This window comes from Chroicocephalus ridibundus, chromosome 11 (genome assembly GCF_963924245.1).
Source record: "Chroicocephalus ridibundus chromosome 11, bChrRid1.1, whole genome shotgun sequence".
NCBI lineage: Eukaryota > Metazoa > Chordata > Aves > Charadriiformes > Laridae > Chroicocephalus > Chroicocephalus ridibundus.
In genome coordinates, this window is record NC_086294.1 from 999174 (window position 1) to 1017262 (window position 18089).

The window sequence follows — 18089 nt, forward strand, 5'->3', positions numbered from 1 at the left end:
TGCTATGTCTCCCGGGGCTCCCTAACTAAAGCCATCGAAAGTTTAGTGCCGTGGGTCTGGCTCCTGATCAATCATTTCCCTTGCACAGACAGTACAGATTCCTTCCAACAGCAGATGATGAGCACGGGTGTTTCCGAGATGAGAACCACCATCTGTTCTTGAGCGTGCACTGCACCATCACTGGGTGTGATCCGTGTACTGATCTCAGCAGCATGATCCCTGCCCTACCATAACACATCTCCTGTAGATTGGATGTCTGGGTCTTCCCATCAGTCATTCCTTCCAAGGAAATTGCGTTCAGAGAGCCTTTCCAGCCAGAGAAGCATAAACTTTCTACTCTCAGTGTCGGTATCAGGCTCTCTGGGCTGGAAGCAGCATCCCTTGTTCCCACGGTGGCACACCGACTGGCTCCAGCGCTGCTGACTAAACCATCACGGAAGCAGAGCAGTGTAGGTTTATCGGGGGAGAGGCTTCTTATTTTTCGGAGGGCTGGTCCCATTTGCTCTGAAGTCACCAGGCTGCAGCTGGAGGACTGTCGATCATCACGCTGACGTGTGAAAGTGATCCTTCTGACAGGTGCGTCTGGGACGCTTGCTCCTCACACTGAGGTGGAGTGTCCCTGTGAGCAGAGGAATAAATGTACCATTTGAAGCTCTTCTGGGAAGGTCTAGATCTGAATTTCAGCTTCTCTGTTCACTTCACTTCAGTTCACTTATTCAGCAGTAGCTTCCTACCCATCGATTGCAATATAAAAATGATAAACAGAAGAATACTTCTTTTTTATACCTGCCTTTCTGTTTCCTCCTCCACCTCTTACTCATCTGAACCCTAAAACAATATTTAGCAACATTTTAAATTCCACAAACATTCCGCGGCTTCCTTTCAATGACATGATAACCACTGACCACTTAATTACAGGCTGATGACTATGCTGTGGTGTGTCTGGGTAATTACAGGGCATTTGTGGTTTATCATAACAGAGTTATTCCTCTCCCCTGGACAGCAGTACAGGTTACCCTTGGGATGTCCTAAAGTTAATTGCATGCTAATCCACAGCAGCTTGCTAATACTCTGTTGTTATGTATCTGGACTCTTGAGGCCGACCGAGTTGGTTTTTTTTTTATCAATACAGTACTGGACAAGCTAAATGGCTGTGCAGTTTATGGAAAGTTTTCCATACCTGGAGATCCCACATATTGCCCAGCCTCTAACATGAGCACGGTGTCCTCTGTCCCCAGCATCACAGGGCTGTCTTGCATTGCTCTCTGTACCCCCTGGGGAAAGCCTGGACCAGGGTGCTGCAAGTATTTCTCCCGTCAGTACAATTTATTATCAATAATTTGTCTTGCTGGTCCTCAGATGTTAATTCTGCACTTTGTTTCATGCCTTGGAGCTTGCTCTGTGGCCCAGATAGCCCCCTGGGGGACCCAAGTGTGTTTGGGGGGAATAATGCATACGGTAACTAAACATCTTCATGATGTTCTTGGGCATCCTGAAGTCCACATCACCACAGGCCCAGTTTTCACAGCTGTTTGCTAAGGCTTTTATCCTTCTTAATCATCCCATAAATCTACAGCGCAGTGAGAGCCATCTTGTCTTGAGGTGTTACTCCTATAAGGATATTTTAGATTAAATGTTTTTGTCTGTTCATCTTTTAAAATAAGTAAAAATACATTATAGAGAAAAAGATAGTCACGAAGTCACTGCGTATCAAGTAAGTGTAGGACTTTGTCTTCTGTCCCATAATGAGAAAACAGTCCACCACAAAATTTGTGACAGTGGGTCCACAGAATACCCGCCCTTCTGGTAGCACCTAAATCCAACTGAATTTTTTCTTTCAGTCCACTTCAGCTGAATTTTTTCAAGGCGTTTGGGGGATTTGAGTGTAAGGTCCATGCATCGCTTGACTCTTCTGCAAGCCCTGCTTTGAACAGCTGAGTGGTACCAATCTGGGTGATGGGATCCAACCTGAATCCCATGCAGATGTGCTGCAGCTGGGGCAAAGAGTGTCAAAATGAAACATTTTTGTCATCTCTCTCATATTTTTTTTCCCTTTTTCCCTTCCTCAACTCTCCCATGCTCGCTGCCTTTCTGTTGGACAGCCTTCTGTCATACATACAGTAGTTAGGTGTTTGAACATTTACAAACTACTAGTCCCGTCTCCTTTGGGATCAACACAGAAGAGCCTAGCTTAGCTTTTAGGTACAAGAAGTAACCTAAATACTGCAGAGTAATGCGTTAAAGAGGTCAGTAGTTACTGTTTCCTTAACGCTGATGGCTGCATTAGGAAGAATGGGTTCTATCTTAAGTCCAGCATTTTCGGAAAGGTTCAGCAGGCACATTCCGAATGAGATTTTCCAAAAAAACGAGTCCCCACTTCAAATAGTTTTGGGAGTCCCACAGCCGTTCAGGGTGTTCGGCCCAGCTCCTGGCCATGACTAGGGAGCAACGGAAGGCTGATGATGTGAGAAAAATAATACGCCCACTTCCTCAGCCTAGAGCTACAGTCTCACTTCTGTCTCACTGTAATTTATTTGCCTAGTAGCCTCTGGATGTATTGCTTCCAATGGAGCTTGCCCGGTGGGGGTTGGAGAGTACTGCTGCACTCTGTCAGCACTCCTGGCATGTGTCAGTTTATCTCTACAGATGGGATTCATCCATTTAATCTTAGCTATCCCAAAGGCTCCTTCTGCCACACGCCTGGGATACCGTACACCTCCCCGTTGCAACCGCCTCTATCAGCGTGGAGTGAGTCCCCGTCTGGAGGAGCTGGAGGCCTTACCTGGACCTCATGCTTCCCTCTGTGTGGTTAATGGCTGCAGAGGGGACGGTTGCCCAAAGGCTTCTAGTCGTCCCCAGCAGCCAAGTCTGCCAGACTGCCAGTCTAACTGGGAGGGTGAGTAAAATGCAGGTTGACTGAACAAGACAGAGTGCAGGTGCTACATGTCATGCTGAGCACCTTCTCCACCTAGCAGCAAATATAACCCAAAGCTTTTAACAATGTGTTACTTTTCCTGACCAACCTCTTAAAAAAGCAAAGGAGACTTCTTTCAAACATGGTAAGCAGTGAGAAATACCTTTTCCTCCAGACCAAAATAGATTGTTGTCTCTAGGAGAAATTTTGATTTCTCAAGCATGTTTGCTAGCAAGCGGTATGTCGTTGATACAAAATAGGCGTGCATTATGTGGTAACCCATGCTTGTGAAGATGATACCCCTCTGCTGAACGCAGAATGGTTATATTTTGAAGCAATGCTTTTCCCAGAGCTGGAGTCATCTCGTTAGCCTCTGGATTGTAACATGTTGAATAATTTAAACAGTCTGCTCTTTAGAGAAGAGACGAACCCTCCAAATCCCAGCCTGCTCCTGAAGCGTCTCCTCCTTCCCTGTCCCAGCACAGAAAGCAATACCTGTCCGGGCTGGGAGGACCTCCTGGGCAGGGGAGGGGGAGGTGGCTCCCTGTTCTCTGAGTTCAGTTACGGGTGATACGGTAGCAATGTCTGCAGCCTGAAATTATGATAGAGAAGTGTTGAGTGGCCATGAACGTCAGATGCAGGAGCACAGGCTGGGGTAAGGCTCCCTCTGTTTGCAAAGCCACTGGTGGGTTTGTAGGCACAGGCAGGCACATGCATTCCAGCTGCTGCAGGGTTGCGTGGTTCCTCTTCTGCTTGGGGAAGCTGTGGCTAAGATGCAGTGAGCCATCTGTCTGGCATCTGCTCCGTGGGGTTGGGAAGCCAAAAGAAACCGCAGTTCTGATGTGAGAGGGACAGTGGGAAGGCTGAAGGTCCTCAGGTACTCCGTTTGCGCAGGCATTTCTGAGTTTGCAAAAAAAAAAACATGAAAGTGTTTTGAATTGCATCCATTTGTAGCTGTAGATGTTGCAGCAAATCCTGGAACAGGGAGGAAATGTGGCAGTGTAGGCAGCATGCAGCTATGAAATCAATGAATAGCGCAGATATATAGATGAAATTTAATGTATCCGTACACACATTTCTCATACTGTCAGGTGAAAGGGAGTGCGTAACGATAGCATGCCTTAGGAAAAAGTCCTGGTTAGATGTGATAACCAAGAGGTTTAGGATGAATGCATTCTGTCTGGTTCTCTGCTGCCCACCACATGGTGTCCGTGTCGCTGCAACTTGTACAGAATGACTGTGCAATGCATGGTAGAGTCTGACGTTCCTTTTGCACAAATGTGAGATGAGAAGCAGAGAGCAGCCAGGTTTTGTGGCCTTTAAATTGTACAAAATTTAAAAAAAAAACCAACCCCCCCAACTTCCGCTCACACCCCCCCCACCCCCATCAAAACCCCCAAACATCAGCATTGATTTGAAGAGAAGAACCTGCTTTAGAAAACTGTGTTTTCATGTTCCGTAACGATTAGTGCTAATTTCCCCCTGCCTAAATCTTGCACAGCATTGCAAAAGAAAGCCAATATTTCTGTGCAGCAAAAAGCAGTTCCTATGGAAAATACAGTAAATAAATCTAGACGTCCCCAAGCTGCAAATAATCTTGCGTGTACGGTGATCGGGAACAGCCGAGCTCGCTTTTGTGTACAGTGATAAGTATGGAGAACTTTATGTAAGAAAAACTGTCTTTAGGTAAGGCCTGTACCAGGTAAATTACTAAAATTCAGGATACCTGTTTTGGATAACTGTGTTGTTGATTCATTAGGTAAACTACTTTGCTTAGCGCTGTCTCTGCAAGACGAACTGCAATCTCACTTGTAATGACTGTGAACCTGAAAGCAGATGCTTCTGTTTGTGCTTTTTTCAGCCTGCTTGTTATTTCTAAAACAACGCAGAACCACAGCAGAAGTGAAACTCGTAACATCACAGACTTGAGGGAAACCTTCAGTGCAATTCGCACTTTTAGATCTGCAAGGGGTTCATTGCCTTGCCCGGGCAACTACCCCCTTGCAGCATCAGTGGCCCAACTGTGGATCAGTACCGCCGAGAGCAGTGCTCGCGCGACTGACACACCGTCAGGTGATTTACAGGCAATGCTGCCAGATGATGCTGTGCATCCGAGACCAGACTTGAGGTCGCGGGCAGCAGAATGGTGCTGGCAGGCCTCGGGGCCCCGAGCAAGTGCCTGCACATCCGTCTGCCCAGCGCTCGTCTTCGGCGCACAGGCCCCCAGGCAGAGAGGGGCGTGTGAAACCATCCAGGGCACATTTTGCCTGTAGAAAGTGAAAGAATGGTTTTTACCAGGTTCATGCAGTCGCTATGTGTTTTGACCTGTCAGGAGTTGTTTGAGAACCAGTGTACTTTTTTTTTTTTTACTCTTTTTTTTTTTTTTTTTTTCCTGCCTAACCTGTGAATTCCATATCAGGTACTAACAAAACATGGCTCATCTCAAAAGAATTCATAATTAACTAAAAGAATTCATGATTAACTTCCACTGCAATTTGTTTGGGTCTTTCTTTACATAAGATATAAGCTCTGGTGGGAATTTTAAATGCTCTGAAGCATACACTGCCTTCTGTGTAACTGCTGCGGAGCCTACGGAAAAGCTAACCTGCTGTAACTGCACAGTGTGTTTGTATGTTAGAGATCTCTGACAGACCTGTTTTTCTTTTTCTCTTTCTCTTCCTTGTCTTCTTTCTGCATTGGCAGAGCATCTTGGATTTGAATTAAAGGGTATGGAACAACCATTCATTTATTAATCAGAAGCCATTAAGAGCTGCCCACATTATATCTATGGCTTTAATGGGATGATTGAAAAATCAGCTGTTCTGTTCTCTTTCCTGGCACCAAGATAGATGTTTGGATTGAAAAAAAAAAAAAAAACAAACCAAACGAAACAGAACAAAACAAAGCAAAACACAAAATCTAAATGTAAACCTATAAAAATGCACGTGTATTTTTAGCAGCACTTTTTTCTTTGTTTCAAGCAGCAGCCTGGTGTGTGTGGCGTGACTGGGATGTTACAATTGCCATACGTCTCCTCATTCAACATGCTTTTGTGTATTTAACTGAAAAGCTGGAGTTTGTGTCCATCCAAAAGGTTGCCAGCAGGCACCACCTGGGAACGGGCAGGCAAGTTTTCCAGGAACGGGAAGGCAAGTTTTAGGAAGATCAGGGCTTATCTACGAATTGCCATCCTAGACGCACTAACCTCCACTGGATCCTATGAAGGGTCAGGATGAGCTTTGCTGTTCCTCTTTCCAAAGGTTAGCGACTTATTTTCGTGTCAAGAATTGTGTCAAGAAAGGTGGCATGAGACAAGTTAGTCTGGAAAACAGCAAGCCCAGGGAAGTCAGTAGTCTCCCGTGAGAGCGGAGGGTGTAATGTTGAGTATCATGGTGGCAAGCTGAAGTTTGGAAAAACACCGCAGTAACTTAAATGCTTTTAAAAACACCCGCTTTGGGCAATTACCGGCTCCTGCCCAGTTGCTCGTAATTATATTATTTTTCTTTCATTCTCCTCAGTCTGCTTTTAGAAATGTATCAAGTATCTCTTGAGTAAGCACCTTGGAAATCAAATCCTTGAGGCTAGGTTTCCCTTGAGTGTACAGGCCAACCTCAGCAAGGGCTTGGTCAGGTGAGAGCGGAGAGATTTATCGTTATCACCTAACGTAAAAACATTGACTGGGCAATGTCAGCTAGAGCAGATCTTCACATGAAGACGCTTCAGTTCCGCTTGCTAGAGGGATGGGGCTGCCAGTCTTTCACTTCTGGATCCTAAATTGTCTTCTCAGGTCCCTGAGGTGGAGGGACATGCACTAGTTGAAGCTGGAGAAACTGGTCTCCTCTGATTTTTGCATGCCCGATCCTCCAGGGTTGGTGTGTATCCCCCAGCAGTTCTTCCCTGCTGCAGAAAATGTATGCATTTTGTGGTCAGGTGATTCAGAGAAAGTGGTGCTGCTAATGCTAATACACTTAAATAAACCTTAAAATTGAGGATTTTTGACATCCCTTTTTTGTTGACCTTTTGTCCTTTTCCTCATCCATTCTCAATGTCATCACAGAACCGCACACATCCTGTTCCCAGTCTGCAGTCGTCTCTTCTCTGTCATTCGTCTCTCGCTTTCATGCGTTGCTGTGACACCCATGGCTGGACTGTGATTCTGTCGGCACTGTGTGGCACCATATGGTTTGTTCATAGCGTTTGCTGCTGTAGAGTGACGATGCTGCTGATGAAGACGTGGTGTTTGTAGAGCATAGAGACACAAATGGACAAGTCCTGCTCCAGGATCTTAGCTCCTCCAATACAAAATTGTAGTGTGCATTCTCTTATTTTCTTTCTGTTACTGTTGTGCAACATGAAGATACTGTGTTATCGAGCATCAGCTTTAATGAGATGTTCGGAGCCAAGCTAAATTGCTATTAGCAGGTCATTTAATTTTCAGTTTTGCAGCAGTGACGCAGAGCCTTGCACTTCACTGCTTCACGTAGCAGAGCTGTCAGCTCAAGACAGAGGGGCTAAATCTGCGTTTCTGGTGACCTGAAACATGCCCCATGCAATTCGGGCGAAGGTTCAGGGCAGTCAGACATACCAGAGCCAGGGTCCCATACCGACATGATCACCAGAACAGAGGCTGTGATTTGAGCCTTGGGCAAAAAATTTTGTCATGTGGGTAATAGGTTTAAAAAAAAAAAAAAAGCCATATTTTTTGCTATTTCTCTTTCTCCCTCCTCCATGATTCAAATGGAATGATTTATGCTTGGACTTTTTTAAGTCTTTGTAGCAAAACCCATAGCTGGTGAAGGATCTTTGAAAAAATTGTCTTGGTGGATGGGTCCATGGGTCCAAACTTCTTGCCCGGTGCCATCCATAAACAGGACGTGATTTCCTGATTCTGATAAAATCTCTGAAGCTCCTGTCTGTCTGAAGGAAAGAGCTGTGCAGCTGGTATCCAGGTCCCAGAGGTGTGCGAGAGAAAGAAAACTTGTCTGCCATGGTTGCTGATGCCTGGAATAGGGCACCCATGCAAAGGAAACACATTGCTGAAGGAGGTGTTTCACCCCAGAGTGAGTTCTTTCCCCATTCCAGCTCCACCTGGTTCCTTGTAGTAAAGAACAAGGAGTATAAGGTCAGCCAGCACCCAAAACCTGCTCTATGGGATGTCCAAGGCTGTACAGGCTCTGGCCCTCGCACCCTGAGTGCCTCATGAAGCCAAAGGCCAGAGCACGAACAAAACGGACGGAAATGTATTTCTTTAAACTGTAGCTTTGCAGCACAGGCATGAAGCAAGATCTGCTGATTGTGTTTTGCATCTCCATGCATCGTTCTCAGCCCTTGTTTAGCAAATCTTTCTTCATTCCCATTTTGAGAGTTTTGAATGAAAAGAGATGAACATTTTTCCTAGTGTTTTTTTTTTTTTTCTTCCAAAAATGCTTTTTCCTTCCTAAAAGGGCAAGGTGAAATTGGTTTTAAATATTCAGTTATCTATCTGGAATGTTTAATTTCTTCCCCCTCACTTTTTTGCTAAAGTCTAGTCCCAGGGATTTCTGCGACCAGACCTGTTTCTCTTCTGTTTTTGTATTTCATTGCTTGGGAGCACTGAGGGTATCGTATAGACCGTTCAAGGTATTTAGTGTGGCATGGTGAACCATACTGAGCACAGCAACCATGGCATGAGTTTTATTGCCTAATCTATGTGAAAAAATATTTCAACGAACATTGAAGAAGTCACAAACCCCAATAACTTTAACATTAACACACAGCATGGGGGCAGGAGGACATCTTTCATAGACGCTGAACTAAAATGCTCATGGCAGCTGTGCGCTGAATCCTTCTTTCAGTCATCCAGCTGGAGAACCGAATTGCCTCTGCTGATCTCAGTGGAGATTGCTGGATGTCTCTGAGAAGAGCATCTGCTGTGGTGTAGCCACAGAGGAAGAGGTGTCCGTGCCCTGCGCTTGCAGCCGAGGTGTAGTTCAGTTGCACTGCAAGCGACTTCCTAGCGTTCCTTGGAGCTTTGATTAACGTGAGTGAATTAACTCACTTCCAGCATGGGCTGGGTTTTGAAGCAAGTGACTTGACCTTTCTGTTTTGAAAGGTGGTCCGTGACAAGTGGTGATATTTGAGAGAAGCGGCAGCATGCTGCTTGAATTTTGTGTGTGCATCTGAGTTACCTGGTGCAACGGAATTAATCACTTCCTAGGGTTTCATTAAAAATCCATAACTGTAATTGGTTACTGTATTTTAATTACTTCACTCCCTTTTCTTTGTCTGATGCGCCATCACTTTTCCATCCTCATTCTGCTTTTTGACTGTTTTAGGATGTCCCTTCCAGCACCTACATGCTTTGGGGCTTGTTGCTCGGTGGTTTGTAGCACACCGCCGAGCTCCAGGGCATGCAGCCGCTGCAAGGCAAAGGCATTCTGAGCCCGTCAGAGCAGAGAGCCTGTGATGAGAGCATCACAGGGCGTGCATGTACGTGGTGAGTGGGGGATGCTCGGGGACTTCCTTGGTAGGCTACTAAGTTACCGAGAAGCGGGGATCTGCTGGAAGGGAGAGGAGAGTCGTGGGGCTTTTCGAGATTAATCACCGAGCTATGCTGCGGGAAAAGAAGAGAAAGAGAGAAGCATGTTTGAGCGCAGAAGGGGTGAACAACTGAGCAAGAGAGGGCACAAGTGCAGAGAGACGAAAGGAGTGAAGGTCTCTTGAGGGGTGAGTAAGGTTGGGCCAGCTGGTCTCAGGTTTGGGGCAGCTCTAAGAGACGGGCAGTGGATTGGTAGGAGGTCGGACCGAGCCCTGTTCTCCATCTTACCCACACACAGTGCTGGTTCCTGTGCAGCCAGACACAACCCTGTTGCTGGAGCCCGTTTGTAACTAGTTTCTTTCTCTCCATTTGCAGAAGCGGAAGAGCTCTACCAGAAGAGAGTTTTAACTATCACAGGAATCTGTGTTGCCTTGCTTGTGGTGGGCATCGTCTGTGTGGTAGCTTACTGTAAAACCAAGTGAGTATGGGTGGCTATCAGACAATAACTGGCCAGAGGTTGCTGAGTGGTAGTGTTCATGCTTCACACTGTCATGCTTTTCACCCAAATGCTATTTTACGGAGACCCTGTGCTGTGATATTCCCAGGAAGGTCTCTTGAAGGAGGCCAGTGAAGCCATCTACCAGGCTGTGTCTGAGCAGGATGTTTTCCTGGGGCCATTTACTTATGCCCTGAATCAGCATCGTTTCGCCCAGGCAGGTGATGCTGTGTTACCGGGAAAAGCTGGCCTCCAAGCCAGCAGCTCATCTCCTGACAGCAGAAGCAGACTGGGCTGTTGTTCAGGAGCTGCTGCCTCAGCTATGTACGTTTTGGGGACTTTCAGAGCAATCTTGATGGAATAAGAGTCTCTTGGGGTCCTCTTTTAAGGCCAGCCTTCCCTGCCTGGACAGCACCTTACTTAGCCGGCACCTCACCTCAGTTCAGGGTGCCCCCAGGAGACGGCAGGTCTTGTGGAGTGGGTGCCCTGATAGGGGCACATGTAGGCTTTGCCACCTTGTGCTTAATGCAGGACAGGTCAAGTGCATTGCCACGAAGGCCAAGCCAGGACCCGCTTCCCCTCTTCCTGCTTTTCTCCTCCGCTCCCAGTGCCACGGTGCACATGGGTCCACTGCATTGTGCTTGGCCTTGTCTTGCGAAACAGGACCCTGGACCCAGATTCCCAAACTGCCCACGATGAGAAACGTTCACCTTTTTTTGAAGAAGCAGCAGAAGGTGGCAAATGTTGAATGCGTTGTTTCTTCCTGTTTGCAGCTTTCCACAAACAACATTGAAAAATCAAGTGTGTCCGAGACTTGCCTTCTCTATCATCTGCGCCCCCCAGGTGTCTCAGAGGGCAGGCCCCCATGAGATAGGTCTTCCTAATAGATTTTTTTCCTTTCTGTTTTAAAGGAAACAAAGAAAACAAATGCATAATCATTTACGGCAGAACATGTGCCCTGCCCATCAGAACAGGAGCCTTGCAAATGGTCCAAGCCATCCACGTTTGGATCCTGAGGAAATCCAAATGGCTGACGTAAGACTTTTTGTCTCCATCTCCCTGCATGTTACTGAGTGCCTGTTTTCTGCCAGGGGTTTGACGTGGATGTGTATGCTTACACACCTGTGTGCGGAGTGAGGAGCAAAACACTAACAAACTTGAACAAAAAGATGAGATTCTGCATAGAAACATTTCCAAAACCAACATCTGAAGGGAAATGTGATTTTACTTTGAAGATCAGGATGAGACTAGGGCACTTGGGACAGGCTTGTTTTGGTGAATCAAGCGTGGTCCTCTTTTCCCCGAAGAGAGATGTTCACAATGTTTCCTGTTTATTAAACTGTCCTGTTAAGCCCCACTTTGCAGCATGACAAATGTGATCGGCGTGGCGGTGGCCAGAGCCGCCGCAGTGACCATGTTACACTGAAGCATGTCGTGGTGATCTGGTCAGCACCACGTTAGCCCCCCTGACCGTACCAAGAGTTGCCTGGGCAAGGTGGGATGTCCCGGTGTGGTGTCAGCATCACACCAATGAGGACGATCTAAGAATTTAGGACCAGATCCAGAAGGGTGGTTCAGCCACTCTCATGACTTCAGTCACATGAGATTCCCATCAAACTCCGTGAACTCAATCGGACTGTCACTGTGCTTAGGTGCCTCGCTGGACCAAGACATTGAAAGGGGTCAGGAAAAGGGAGGCAGGAGACAGAGCCAAACAAAAAGAAGTACTGATGGAAATGAGTACAATGAATCAGTTACGGGCGCTGCTGGATCACCCTTTGGATGTTAATTGAATCCCAGCCATGAAGGAAGAGGGAAAGGAAATTTTTAAGAACCACAGCCCTCTGGCTGCAAAGTATTGACTCCCCCAGAGAGCTTAGTGTCCCTGTGAAAAGCAGTGCTTCTTGTTAGATGGAGCAATATCTCAGCATAAATATTTGGATTACACCTGGCGTTTCTGTAGGTCTCGTATCTCCGACAGATCTCACGTGGTTGTCTTTTTGCTGGTGCTCTGTTGGGTGTATAACCTCCCGTAAGCGGAGATGCTTTTCTGCTCAGTAGCTACACGTGGTATACCACTGTCCTCAGGGTGACCCCGTGGCTCTTCATACCCTTCTGCAGTCCCCGTGCCACGGCCCTTCTTCAAAGTGTTCAAAGTGCAAGGGCGGAGAAGAGAGAAGAGCCTCCAGCGTCCTTGTCTCTTTCCATGGGGCGCGGAGCTGCCGGGTTCTCTCAGTCGTCATCTGATTTCACCAGAAATGATCAAGTCAGACGAATTTGGCTGTGACAGCATTGGCAAGCTGGTAGCTGATCTGTGTGATTCTTCCTGTTTTACAGTATATTTCTAAGAATGTTTCTGCCACCGAGCATGTGATCCGAAGGGAAACCGAGACAACCTTTTCGGGAAGTCACTCCTGCTCCCCGTCTCATCACTGCTCCACAGCCACTCCAACGTCCAGCCAGAGGTGATGTATGCCATTTTCCCCCGAACTTTCTCCTACTCTTTGCCTTAGGATGCTGTAAGGTTCAAAGCTAGCAAAAGGTTTTCTTTCACCTCCCTTTCTGTTTTTACTTGATGTTTGGCACTACGCTGGCATACAGGCCATATTGACACTGTGGGCTCCACAGCGAGTTAGTGAGAGCTGTGGAAAGGTGTGATCCTTGACATGCAGCGAGTTGCCGGCAGGAACCTGCAGCGCTGACATAGCTGGAAACTAGGAGGAAATTAAGTTGTGCTTTCATGCTTTGCACAGATACAAACGGGAGGATGCATGTAGGAAAGGTTTTGCAAGTTGTGGTTGCAACCACACTGGACACCTGCAATCATTCATTAAGCACACACAGGTTATTTGTTTCATGCTTGGTATATTCAGAATATATTTGCCTTGTGAAAGGCAAAGTACACAAAATACCACAAAATGTCTTTACCAGTTCCTCAAAGTTAGGGTTTGACTTGGGAGTCAAAGTTTTTCACCAGAGAAAACCCTCCTGTGCAGTTTATCACAGTCCAGAAAGTTGCGTTAGAATCTCAGCCTCTGAGGTGGTGGCACCTCTTTCACTGGAAGTCTTGCTGAAGATCTCAGGAAAACTGGGTCTAGCAGAAAAGTGCCAGTAATTCTTGGTACACAGGCAGAGGCATAATTTTTTTTACATTTCAGCATAGCCACTGGGGGAAGAGCAGCATGGCTTGGAAGACGAAGTTCTTGTGGTTTGTGAGAGCATTTAAATTGCAGATGGCACTTTCCTATTTTTATGATGTCCAGAAAAGTCCTTCAAATGCTCTAGAAAAAAGTCCTGTGCTGTTTCAAGTTTGCATGTTCGGGTTCTTCTTCTTACACAGCTCTTGTGCTTCTTCCAGTAAGTGGTGGTGTTTCCCTAGGAGAGAACTTGCCTTTGAAAGGTGACAGTGAGGTGCAGGGCAGCCATATCTACAGCCTGTCAATGATGTATAGATCACATTGCATTGAATCTATAAAGCAAAAGATGTCCCAGCTTATTTACTTCATCGGTCTGATGTGTTTGCCTCCCTTCGTCCAGGAAGCAATGAATCCTTTCAGCTAAAGCTCAAAGATGGCCCCTGGCAGGTTTCTTCAGGGTTCAGGCATTCATCAGGGATGAGCAAGTGCTCTCGGTGTACAATGCGTCAGATCAACTTCAGATACTGAACGTAGGTTTTCAGGTGAATTCCGCCTCAGATTCCTCCGGCTAGACCTCCAACAGGTAGAGCGGGAGCCAAGAATGACTTTCTGGGCTGGAAATTACTACCTTTGTCCAGGGAAGTCCTACCCCTGGTGAGCTAGACAGTGTGTTTTCCAGTTGTTTTTTTTTTTATTAATTCATACGCTGCAGCCCAACCCAGGCTATCTGTGTGCAAGCTTGAGCCAGGTGCACAGAGGCTCCTGTGCCGGCAGAGCTGCGCCTTGCTGGCCTTCCATGCTCACTTCAAAGTCCTGGGACCCCAGGGCCATCTCTGGGCGCCTCCTGAAGACGCAGAGGTGTGCCTGGAGGGCAGCAATAACACATGACAGCTGTGGGGAGGCACCTACCTTGCCTAGCCTCTGGTCCTGGCTACCTGCCACCTAATCTTCCTGAGTCAAGTGCAGTGAGCAGGTGTTTCTTGAAGTCATGCCAGAGGCAAAGTACTGGCATAATCAGGCTCTATTTTACTCGATCAGCGCCTCTAATGAGGACGCCATTTGAAGTTATAAATGAGTGTGGTGGTTGCAGACGAGCATGTGCCTGGAGCCATCAATAATTAACAAGTTCTTGGGAAGTCTTAATGAGGCCTGCTCTCCTCTGCAAACCCCCACCCAAAATCCTCTGCCAGCACAGCTCCACCTGGTGCAGTTTGGGAGTCCAGAGCTGTTGCTCTAATGGATCGCATGTTTCTGCTATGGAGAGGGGTCAGCCTGGTGGCCGTGACGTGAGTGGGACCCCTGGTGTGCCCATGGTCCCAGTGAGTCCTTGCGGGATATCTTCTTTGCACCAAGACTAGGGCAGGTGGAGCTCCAAGTGCTCAGGAAGGTCTGGACAACACATGATAGTTTTTGTCTAGCACCTTGAAAGTGTTTTGCCACCAAAATCTTTTATAAGCCAGTGGAAAATGAACATCTAGATCTACCTTTGGTATGCTTTTCTCTGCTGCTGATGAAGTAATTTTGAGTGTTTTTTTTCTGGGTCCTTTCTGGTAGCATTTCTGATGGGTCTGTCACTTGGCAATGCAGATGGCACATTTGAAGATCCTTTGCGGATTTGCCTTGGCACGGCCGGTGCATTGCTCCACACCCAGAACACTTTGCAAGCACAAAGCAGAGTTGCCCTGGCCTCCCTCCAGAGGCTGTCCTGTCCTGTCCCCAGCTGTCAGGAGGTGGTGTGATAGTTACCCCGTATACACCAATTTGTCTTTCTTTAAGCTCTCGATCATATCTCCAAGAAGTAGTAAAGAAAGATAAATCAAAGGCAAGGTTGGGAAGCTGGGCATCCCTGGCCAGTTGTGTCCTAGTGAGAGAGAGGAGGGGACACCAGTGCAGAAAAGAGTGTGAGCTGTGCCTGCATGCAGCTCTTTGGAGAAGACCTTGGTGGGGGTTCCTTGCTCACTGTCCATATGGGGTTTGGTCCACAGACATGAAAGCCACACCTGGAGCTTGGAGCGGACGGAGAGCCTGACTTCAGATTCCCAGTCTGGGATAATGCTGTCCTCGGTGGGAACCAGTAAATGCAACAGCCCTGCGTGCGTGGAGGCACGGGCTCGCCGCGGGGCCGCCTTCTGCATTGAGGACTCGCGGAGGCCCATGACGCAGTATCGTGACTCAGTGGATTCTCTGCGGGACTCACCGCACAGCGAGAGGTCAGACCCCACTGCTTGGTGCCGCCCTGGCACAGCAGAGGCGAGCTGTGCCCTCTGTGCCAGACACAAAAATGTTTGCCTCTGCCCAGCCCTAGAGCTGCAGTCCTGTGGTAGCACTGGAGAAACTCCAGCTCTGGTCCTACCAGCGGAAGCCACTACCCCAGGAGACCACTCTGGTAGGGGCAGCAGCAAGCACTTGCACCCTGCTCACCTGGTGGCAAAGTAGGTTTGGAGCACAGGAATGAGAGGAGCGGACTATACCTTGCTGCAGTCAGCAACTGGTGAAGAAAAACTGTCTGAGAGCACCAGCTTGGTGGGCTGGCAGCTCAAGCAGAGTCTGGCCCTCAGATACATGTGGAAAAGATGTGCATCTTCAGCGTAGTCCTGGGTGGCCCGGGGTGCCGTATGTGGGCACAGCCTTGGGACAGGGTTCTGCGTGACCCAGCCTTCGGGGGAAAGCATCTGCAGAGCTGAGACACCATCAGCCAGTGCGAGGCAGCAACAGTCATCCCTTCCCGGGTCTGGTTCCTCATGGTGCAGAAGCACGTCTCCAGCCTTGCTCCAGTCCTTTGTGGGTAGCTGTGGGCAACTCTGGGTGGCCACGTGGCCACTTTCAGGCAGTTACCCTTCAAGGCAGTGGGACTTGTCCATAAGGAAGAGGAGATAAGCAGCATTGCTTGCTCTCTCATTCCCGTCCCCCCGTCCATTCAGGCAGGCTGACCCAGCTCCTACGGAGGTCTCATACTTCACAAGACGCACGGGTAAAAAAGCGTCGGATGAGGCAGGGAGCCGGGTCAGCCTGAAACGAGTGAGATGACACCAATTGGGACTATCGAGAGGAAATGAAATCTGCTCCTTAGAAAGAAGTGATGCCAAAGGAAGGGCTGTTTGGAGAGGGGCTAGACCAGACGTGAGTTGCCGCACTGACGTTGCCACTAGAGTAGATGTAAGGGGTAGATGCCTTTTTGAGACGCAAGATTTTTGCTCAGTCAGAGGAAGCAATGCCCAGGCTTTCCCCATCTGTGGCCTGAGGAGGGGGAGGGCATTTCAGGGACCTTCCTTGGAGACAAGCCTGGCAGCTCCAGGGGGAACAGAAAAGCAGCTGGCAGGCAGACGAGAGGGAGGGAAGTCTTGACTCAGCCTGCTGGCAGATGCTGCAAGGTTTGCAGCAATGCGGGGTGGGAATTGCATACCGAGTCCCTGGGGAGAGGCACTCCTGGGATGCGTGGTGCACAGCGCCCAAGCGCCCACCGAAGGCAGCAGCTCCTCCTCCCTCAGCACGGTGGTGCGAGGTCCCTCCACCTGGTCCCCCGGGAGATGCCGAGCTCCAGGACCAGGCGCACTTGGGACTTCATGGGTCCCTGCGCCAGGTGTTCGGCAGAGCGCAGGCACAGCTGGAGGTTTGCGGGGTTGTGCAGTGTCCAAACAGAGGTGTTACTTCTTTCAGGTATGTGTCGGCCCTGACCACACCAGCACGCCTGTCGCCTGTTGACTTCCACTACTCGATGGCCACACAGGTGCCCACTTTCGAGATCACCTCCCCCAACTCGGCGCACGCCGTCTCCCTGCCGCCGGCGGCCCCCATCAGTTTCCGCGTGGAGGAACAGCAGCCCCTCCTGCGGCGGTACCAGCTCCCCTTCCAGGACACGCAGAGGTACGACAGCTACTACCAAAGGAAGACCTACCTAAACGACAGCATGGGGAGCCTGCCCTCCAGCCCCTTCCGCATCACGGAGGACGACGAGTACGAGACGACGCAGGAGTACGTCACAGCGCTAGAGCAGCCAAAGAAAACAGCCAGCAGCAACAGACGGTGGAAAAAATCCAAACTGAACGGGCACGTCCCTCACAGAGCCAGAGCCGTCCGGGACTCCTTCTCCTTGAGCAGCGCCTCTTACAGCGAGTCTGACGAGGAGCTGGTGGCCGAGAGCACCCCTTTCCTAAGCACTCAGAACAATGAGGCGGCGCACACAGAGTCGCCCCCGCTCCACCGGCCGGGCGACAGCCGGACTCACTACTCCTGCGGCAGACACAGCGCGCACACGGAGAGCGGGCGCAGCAGCCTGGCGCACACGACGCCCAAACCGGACCCGCATCCTCTCTAGGCGCCTCCCAGACTCGCGCGCCCGCAGACGTAACCCGCATGGAGGAGGCCGAGGAGGGAGGCGAGACACAACAAAACAAAAATAAATATTTTTATTTTATATAAAAGAGGGAAAAAATATAACAAATAAAATGTTTTATTTTCATTTTAGCAAAGTTGTCTTATAATAGCTAACGGCAATGACTTTTTTATAGGGAATCTCTATTTATATGTAATGTCTTGATTTACAGCTTCCAAGAAAAAAAAAGTAAAAAAAAGAAAAAAAAAAAGAAGAAGAAAAGAAAACAAACAATAAAGTTAAAAAAAAAAAGTGGGCCAATTTTTGACTACTTAAAAATAGAAAACAAAACTATCGTGGTGCCTTTTGCTGTATGCTAGTGCTGGGATTCATGCCGAGGATTCTGTTTCAGTAGCATTTTTAAGATCATAGATTTTTGTTTGGGAGACAACCTGTCACAAGGGCGCTCTTCCGCTGGAAGAAAACAGCCTCGCCACTTTGCCCCGTACCCCGCTATTAATGATCTTATTCTTTAAGGTATCATTTAAACACACAGTTGGGACATGAGTGGGAGCATTTCCATTATCATGTCTAACGGGGATCTGTCTTGCCCTATGAAATACTTGTATTTTCGCTTAAATCAGGAGAAAAAGAAGCCCAACAGCACCATACTGAAATGCAGAAATAATGTTTCTTCTGCCACACAGGTAGGA

General features: G+C 48.3%; 1 protein-coding gene across 2 annotated transcripts in view; it reads left to right on the plus strand.

Annotated features, from left to right (window-relative positions):
• Positions 1-17506, plus strand: part of NRG2 (neuregulin 2) — a 173379-nt gene extending 155873 nt beyond the window's left edge. For both annotated transcript variants that reach the window (XM_063349234.1, XM_063349233.1), the window contains 6 exons: positions 5618-5641; positions 9807-9909; positions 10839-10962; positions 12265-12392; positions 15050-15274; positions 16722-17506. In XM_063349234.1, the coding sequence (XP_063205304.1) occupies positions 5618-5641; positions 9807-9909; positions 10839-10962; positions 12265-12392; positions 15050-15274; positions 16722-17379 (1262 nt within the window). In that variant the 3' untranslated portion in view covers positions 17380-17506. The remainder of the gene's footprint in view (positions 1-5617; positions 5642-9806; positions 9910-10838; positions 10963-12264; positions 12393-15049; positions 15275-16721) is intronic.
• Positions 17507-18089: the final 583 nt, after the last annotated feature.